Here is an 8542-nt window from a genome sequence, read left to right on the forward strand (position 1 = left end):
CAAATTTCCTGGAAATTGAGCTTCTGAAAAGACTGAATTTAAGGGAACATAGCTTACCTCCTCTAGGGAAATAATGAAGAACATTGTTGCTTTAGGTCTGCAGTTTTCAAATCTTAGTGTGTATCAATCACCTGGAGGACTTCTCAAAAACAGATTGGTCCCTCACCTGACCAAAATTTAGCATTTCTAACAAGTTCTGAGATTCTGCTGCTTTGGAGACCATTGGTGACCATACTGTGGTAGAAGAGAATAAAACATCAAACAGCTGTCTGTAGCCAACTTCATCCTTTGTCTCTGAAATCACTGATCCTCAGGCAAGTCTAGCCCTCTCAATTTGAATGTATTAGATCCACTCATGATCTGTATTTGTAGGGAAAACAGCATGGCAGAATGGAAACTGGATGGCATGGTTTTAGGACACATCTGACTTTTCAGTTCCACCTATTTATTAGCTATGTGACTTTAGTTATTTAACCTTTCTGAATCTTGATTTTAAAAAGCAGTGTTCTTATCTATTGTTGTTTTAACAATTAGGGGTTACACGTATAGTTTGTACACAGTAATTTAATAAAACAAGAAGCCATTTCTTCTCCAGTATGTTGGACCCATAAGGCATGAACTTCTCTTGCACTTTTAATTTTTATTCCATGTACTATTGGATTGCCTCCATTTCAAATCTTGATGTAGAGCCAAAACTTGTCTCTGTTATCAGTTGGTTCTTGAAATCAGCATAGATCTTATGCTATGAAGAACAACCTATTTATTTGAAAGGTACTTAGTAATATTTGATTGCTTCTCAGAATTCCTCAAGTTTCAGAAAAAAGTGTAGATAACCCCAATAATTTTATCTAAATACCTCATTTAATAGTCTAAGACCATATATTCATAAATCATAGACCGAGAATTCTAGATCTCAACTCTATGCTTTAATAACTTTCTCATAGTGTTTTTCAAAGGGTAACATTTGTAACATGTACAAAACAGTGTATTTAACACAGTATATGTTCTATCATTTGCAGTACTATCTCATCACATTAAAGAGGTCCTTTTCCTACATCAGGCCCATTTTTTTCCAGTTGCAAGTTATAGCAAAGTGGAGGGGGTTTTCCTTTGTTAGTGAACCAAAAATATAGGAGCCCTCACTTTTAGACACAGATTAATTGGCTTAGATATTTTCCCATTGAAATGTTTTTGTAGGTGGTTAATTTTCATCGTTTACATCTTATTTCCAAATGACTTCAGTTTTTGTTTTAAGTTCCAGCAAAAGCTCTTCATCTTTGAAGAATTACCAACGTAAACAAATCCATCCAGGCTTGCTTCTGATAGTTGTCTTCCACCTACCTCACACTGAAGCCATTTACTTGAAATGACTTCAGTAACCAGCATTCTATCAATGTGTAATTCCTGCATGTGGACATTAGTTAAAATAATTTCTAAAAAGGTCTACTTAATTAAACTTATATTTATTTTTTCTATATTTTTTAAAAATCACTCAATAATCTAAACATGATATGAACGGAAATACCTCATTCTCTTATAAGACATAATAGAAATTTCTTATTTAATATATATATATTAAGCCTATTTCCTTTGAAGGGTTGTGTTACACAAAAATGAACACTTCAGCCCAGCCGGTGTGACTCTGTGGTTCGATTCCTGGTCAGTACACATGCCCTGATTTCAGGCTTGATCCCTAGTAGAGGGCATGCAGGAGGCAGCTGATCAATGATTCTCATCATTGATGTTTCTCTCTCTCTCTCCCTTTCCCTCTGAAATCAATAAAAATATATTTAAAAAAAATAAAGCAGCTTAAAAAAATGAACACTTCATTACCAATAAGAACAATGTTTTATTGAACAAATCTATGTACAGTACAAAAAACTTCTTGAAATGAGACACTATTGTTGATTTATTGCAGTTCAATGGCTCAGTTTTAATTTGTACTCTTATAAAATGCAAAGTAAAATAATTTAATGTTCAACAAGGAAGCACAAATTCCTTTCTTGCTGAAACTGTAATATCTTTCACATATTAACAATTCCAAAATGCATATGCAGCATTTAGTCATTCTGAAAAGGTGTTTTACAGTACCAAATAAATTAAAAAATAAACACTATCATCCCTTTTAGGTTTTTCATCCATACAACAGTTTAAACCAAACACAAAAGGAGTACGGCTGAACCTTCAAGTGTGATTTCAGAAGAATCACAAGTTCAATGTTATAAATTATCTACTCATTATATAATTGGTGGTTTAAAAAAACGAATATGGCTAAAGCCCAAAGTACCAGTGTCCTTGTCCACGGAGATTCCTTTTTTACCTCTCCCAAAATATCTGAGCAGCAAAAATTCAGATTTGCTATTTTCTTGACCTTACTGAAACATAGAAAGTTAGTATGTAATGTTTTGAAGGCAATTTTTTTTTTATTTAAAAACATAGGATTGAAACTTGGTCCATGTAAGTTAAACATATCCTCAAAACAGAAGGAGTAAAAAAGAAAGAGAATAAATTGAGGAAGAAAGCTTCCTTTTCTTCTGGATCCCAAACTAGAATTGTTGGAAGTTTATACATCCTCTACAAGCAAAATGACATAAGTTTGTGTGTTATAAAACATACATAAAATGTACACATTCTTTCAATAACAATTATCTGAGAAATATATAAAGAGTGAGAACAGTGTGTTCAAATAGAATTTTATAAGACATTCCTTGATTTATGTATAAACCGATTTGATCAATCTCCCAAAGTTTTCCCTTAGCAACATAATAGAAATAAAACCTCAAAGACATAATAACATATGCAATATATTTAAAAACATCTTGGTATGAACTGCAAAATGAATGAAAGTAATTTGTAGACGTGATAGTTTCAACTTACAAAAAAGTAAAGAGTTAAAAATGTTAAGTGGTAATTTTAAACTTCCGGAAAATGAAGCAGAAATTATATTTCAAAAATAACTTTATTGTCCAAATGAACTAGTTTCCAGACAGACTTAATTACATGATTATTTTAGACTAAACTGAAATAGATCTCATGTATTATATTTTTAGTGTCAGGGAGTATGGAAAAGATTTTAAGTTGACCTTAAAGAATTAAAAAATCTAACTGATTTGTGTTTACTTATGCAATTTAAATGTAAATTCCACAGCCTAATGTAGGCTACAATAAAAATAAAATTAAAAAACAAAAAACCTAAATTTTATTGGAATGGATTTATGACTGTCAATTGTATAGTAGTGAATGCACATGATAACTAAGCTAATAAAATTGGGAAATTTTTTAGATATTTGACCTACCATGATCTATTGTGACTTGGAAATCTTAATTCAATAGTCTAGCTCAGTGATGGCGAACCTTTTGAGCTCGGCGTGTCAGCATTTTGAAAAACCCTAACTTAACACTGGTGCCTTGTCACGTAGAAATTTTTTTATATTTGCAACCATAGTAAAACAAAGGTTTATATTTTTGATATTTGTTTTATATGTTTAAATGCCATTTAACAAAGAAAAATCAACCAAAAAAAATGAGTTCGCGTGTCACCTCTGACACGCGTGTCATAGGTTTGCCATCACTGGTCTAGATGATGCCCTGGAAGAAATGTTCCACTTGCTTGGTAACTTCATTCAAGAAACTTTAATATGCCAAAGTTTAATATTCAAAATATATGGATATATTAGGCTCTGATCAGATTATCTGCTTTGAACAAAAATGTGTCGGAATACTGGAATATTTATTTGGTTGACATTGGTACATTACTAGCCCAGTTTTTGAAGAATTTGCCTTTGCATTTTTCATTTTATCCCTGCTATAGATTAACACATTATTAGATAAAAGGTCTTTAGCCTTCCTCTTTTAGAGAATGTACAAGTAGAACACATCTGAGAGGGTATTTTTAAAACATTTTTTGTATTAATTTATTAAGTTAAAATCTTCCTTAGGAAAATTACTGGTCATCAAGGAAAATAAATGCATCAATATATCTTACTGTGTTCTTGCTGTGCAAATTTTTATGTAAATATTTCCTTTCATATATATATAAAAATCAATCAGACCAAATCTATCACTAATAAATAAGAAAGCATGAGTAGTATGGCTTATTTTATAACTAACTATTCTAAATGAATAAAACCAATGAGTTCTTGACCTGATTCTTAGCTTACATATTTTTTACAGCCAGTTTTTATAGGACTGTACTTAGATAACTCACATTAATGTCTAAAGGACCTTACTATGAATCATCAAGCAATGTCCCAACACTACTCTATATACAAATAGAAATATCCCAGTGTGCTTATACCATTATTCACATTGAGGAATTTGCAATTCAGTGTTTTCCACCAACTAGATAGCCTTTAATGGTCTTAAAATTCCTCCCATCTATCCCCAAAGTTACCAATGGTACTTTTTCTATTTAATTGACACTGCTGCCTTTATAATTCATTGGTATCACAAAAATGGAAAGTGGAAGGTTCCAGCAAAGCACTGTTTTGTCTTTTGTTTTTTTACTTTTAAATACTGGCATGCCATATATTGAACTTTGACCTGTCTATTCAATCATCTGGAAACAAGTTACAATCTTTTATGGATAGAACAGTGATAAATCAAGTTTTATTTTCATGTATCAGTTTCTAAATTATAATAAACCTAGTAGTGATTCCTTAAGCCATGTTTGGTCAGAAGGGAGGTCAAAATCTGATTATACATGACAAGTAAACCATCCCATTTGTAGAATACTTTAAGTTGTTTATTGTAAACCAACCCCTCCCCCTTTTTAAATGGGTTAACTCCCTTTCTGTAAGGCCATAGCTGGTTTCTCTTTCTGACTAGTTGCCTGAACAAGTTTCTCACTTAAGCGAAACTGAACGTGCTGCTATTAATCTCATGAACTTTTTTTTTTAAATGTGGTTTTCTGGATAACTGGTACTTTGGGAGTTTTGTAATAACCCTTTTGGAATCTGAACTAGCACATCTCTGTGAGTTCATTCTAGACAATGTGCTTTGTCTTTAACTAATCCTAGACCACTCTAAAATTAAGGCCGTCAGGGAAATAGCAAACTGATGATGCATTTTCTTGTAGTGCTTTTTTCACACTACTGCTTGATCGACAGATCTTTCTGATACATTTTTATCAGGCACCTGTAAAACAAAACATGTCTATTAATTCGAGTTTTATAGATGTTCAACTGGAACTCTAAGTCAGATTCCTGTTTATTTACACCCTTACACATTGAAAGAATATTGATAGTGGTAAAAAGGCAGGCAAGTTCTTCTGCTCATTTTTGTCTTTCATTTATTTTCTGATTCTTTTAAATTGTATTTGTAAAGAGGCTCAGTTTCACTTGGATTATAATACAGCATGCAGATGAAAAACACTTCCATCATAATTACTTTGTTTCTAGAACCTTAAGTACATGAAACCTAGAATGAAGAAAAGCTTCAAATACAGTGAAAATGATCAAAGAGTATGGAAAACCTGTGTACAAGTTCTGGCTCCCACAAGTTCATAGGCCTGTGCCTATGCATATTACTTAACTTGTGAATTTGAGTTTGATCTATAAAACAGGAATAGTGACATCACCTCATAATGGTTGTATAAAGGAAATAATGTATAGTTTAGTGCTTTATTATCTACTAGAGGACCAGTGCACGAAAATTCGTGCACTGGAGGGTGGGGGGTCCCTCAGCCCGGCCTGCGCCCTCTCATAGTCCGGGAGTCCTCAGAGGATGTCCTACTGATGGCACAGGCCTGCTCCCTGAGCCACAGTCTGGCCTCCCTCTGCAGGAGGTGACCGGATAGGGGACGCCGCCGCCCCCATCACCCTGCCGCTGCCCAGCCTCCCTCTGCGGGAGGTGACCTGACGGGCCGATCAGGAGACGGTGCCAGACCCCCCTATCGCCCTTCTGCTGCTGCTGGTCGCCCCACCCCCCCACCGTCGTTCCCTCCCTCTGCCCACTGGCACGTGCCTTGGCTGGCCTGGTGCCGCCTGCCCCACCCCCCGCATTCCGCAGTCCTGTCAATTTGCATGTTACGCTTTTATTATATAGGATGCTATACAAATGTTAACTTTAAAGACCTGTGGCATTTTCTATTTCTACAGATATACCTACTGAGAAGATAGAAGACTTACTTTCATCATCTGAATCAAATCCAAAGAGTGCCTGACATTTCTTTTGTGCACGGTGAGCCTCAAGTGCTTCTGCATTACAGTAGGTGGTCAGGCATTTGCCACATCTTAATCTTTTCACTGATTTTTTACAAATGTTATCTTGATCAGAACAGGCATCTATTCTATCAGTCAGAAATTTTCTGCGTTTTGGCATACTAAGGTACCGTTCATCAAGGTAACTGGGAGGCAATGGTCTGACATATGGCTTTGATAAAATTAAGCCATATGAAGTATGTTCGCTCATCATATTTGGTTTGGATGGTGCCTGAGATACTGGCAGGGTACTGTGTTCTTGTGATACAACATTGGGTAAAATGGAACCATTTTCTGTTCTGATTCTATTTGTATCAATTTTCAAAGCAGAACCTGATGAAACTAAAGATGTCTGTTCTATTCCACCGTGTCCATTGACTAAATCGATAATACTACAATTATTTTCAGAATTTGGCTCTAGGTCAGGCATCTTTTGGTCTGTCAAGCTTATATCAGAAACAGTGTCATCAGAATGTTCATTTCCATTCTGAACTAAACTGTCTGTCTTCTTTTCCATACTGTCTATACATGTCTTTGGTTCTGTAGAATCTTTCCTTGATTTGCTAGTACAAACTGGCAGGCTAATAGCTTGTTTCTCATTACTAGATGAGTCTTTTTCCTGATAACTGTTATTTGAGTCTGTAAGAACATCCCAAGCAATTGCTTCTCTTGGTTGTGCAGATGATTCCGGTGTTTTACTTAAATAGTGCTGAGCTTCATGTTCATATAACAGAGGAAGATCTTCAAAAAGCTCATGGCATTCTGGAAAACTACACTGGGCCTGAAATATCCTGTGACTTTTTGTGTGCTGAGCAAGCTGGAATGGCAGCTTAAACGACTCATTGCAATTAAAATGCAAACAAAAGTACACATTTGGATAGCTGTGTCTATTAAGGTGATCTATAAAATGCTGAGAATCTTCAAACTGCCTTTGACAGAATTTGCATTTTCCTTTGCTCCACTTCATTACCGTTTGCCGCACATTTAAGTCAGTTGGATGTGCAGTCCTTGCATGTTTATTGAGAAATCCAATTCTTTTAAATATCCTAACACAACCAAGAGCAGGGCACTTAAAGTTTCCTTTTTGATCTATATCATATATGTCTTTTGGATGGCACAAAGTTCCATTAATTTTATGAAGTGCTGGAGTTTCTTGATTCAGGTCATAATCATCTTCTTCATAATCACCTTCTTCATCCTCTTCCTCCTCGTAATCATCCTCACATACAGTTAAAGGTTCCAATACATTATTTATATAAGTGTCAGGACTGCCATTTTCAATGTTTTCAATGACATCTTCTGATACACTTATGGGAATTTCAGTGAATTCAGCCACATGCTCAGGGATGACTGCTTCGTTTCCATCATTGGAAGTATTAATAGTCGGTATTTCCAACTCTTTATTATCGAAATCTCCGTTTTCAAATGAAATTGAAGAATTGGAAAAGTTTATTTCTTCCAAAGCAGGAGTTTCCTGATCCTCCTGTTGAGCTACAGTAATTTGATGTCTTTGTATTTTTTTAACATGATTTTTTAAATGCTTCTGCATAAGTCCTCTGTTTCTAAATTTCCTACCACATATAACACAGGAAAAACTGCCCTTTTTCTGATGAGCCTGGGCATGCCTTACAATGTGACCGCCTAGAAATTCCTTATTACATAACATACACCGATGCCTTGGGACACTGTGGTCTACTTTAGAAGTGTTAAGAGCAGTAAGGTTTTTCTTTGTGTTAACATGGCCTTTAGGTTGTACTCCAGATATATCATCAGGATCAAGCTCTCCAGTGCTCTGATCTGTAAAAGAGTCAACACCTTCATCTAAACCTTTCTGTTCCAATGTCTTTTTTAGATTACCTATAGAATTTTCCAGTGTATTTTCATTTAGAAATTTGATTGCTGATTTATCACTCAGTAATGCTACACAGTTTTTCTTAATCATTACGAAGTTCCAGAATTCAGGATCAAAAAACAATCCCTTTTTCAAAATTGGAAGTAATTCAAAACGAACACGATTTTGAACACTACTGGTGCCTTCATTATATTCTTCATCTGGACATTTGTAAAGCTCTTCAACAGTGTGATAAGCTTCCAAGGAGCGTTCAAGAAAAAATATTGAGAGTGCACAAATCCTGAGGATCTCCAAATCATTTGGCAAGAAATGTGCAATTGTTTTATAAATTAGACACTTAGTTTTGGGATCATCATGAAGGTCTAGTTGTAGAGCACAACCACATATTTCAACACAAATTTGTAAGCCTTCTTCTTCAACCTGAATAAAAACAAACAAACAAATATATATATATATATATATATATATTACTACTAAATACCTTTTAAAT

At 34.7% G+C, this 8542-nt stretch overlaps 1 protein-coding gene across 7 annotated transcripts in view; it reads right to left on the reverse strand.

Moving 5' to 3' along the window:
- Window positions 1-1829: 1829 nt before the first annotated feature.
- Window positions 1830-8542, reverse strand: part of ZNF654 (zinc finger protein 654) — a 109938-nt gene continuing 103225 nt past the window's right edge. For all 7 annotated transcript variants that reach the window (XM_023755356.1, XM_006090541.3, XM_023755361.1 and 4 more), the window contains 2 exons: window positions 6129-8472; window positions 1830-5136 (listed from right to left, as the gene is read on the reverse strand). In XM_023755356.1, coding sequence (XP_023611124.1) covers window positions 5129-5136; window positions 6129-8472 — 2352 coding nt within the window. In that variant the 3' untranslated portion in view covers window positions 1830-5128. The remainder of the gene's footprint in view (window positions 5137-6128; window positions 8473-8542) is intronic.

Source organism: Myotis lucifugus, unplaced genomic scaffold (genome assembly GCF_000147115.1).
Source record: "Myotis lucifugus unplaced genomic scaffold, Myoluc2.0 scaffold_75, whole genome shotgun sequence".
In the NCBI taxonomy this organism is placed as follows: domain Eukaryota; kingdom Metazoa; phylum Chordata; class Mammalia; order Chiroptera; family Vespertilionidae; genus Myotis; species Myotis lucifugus.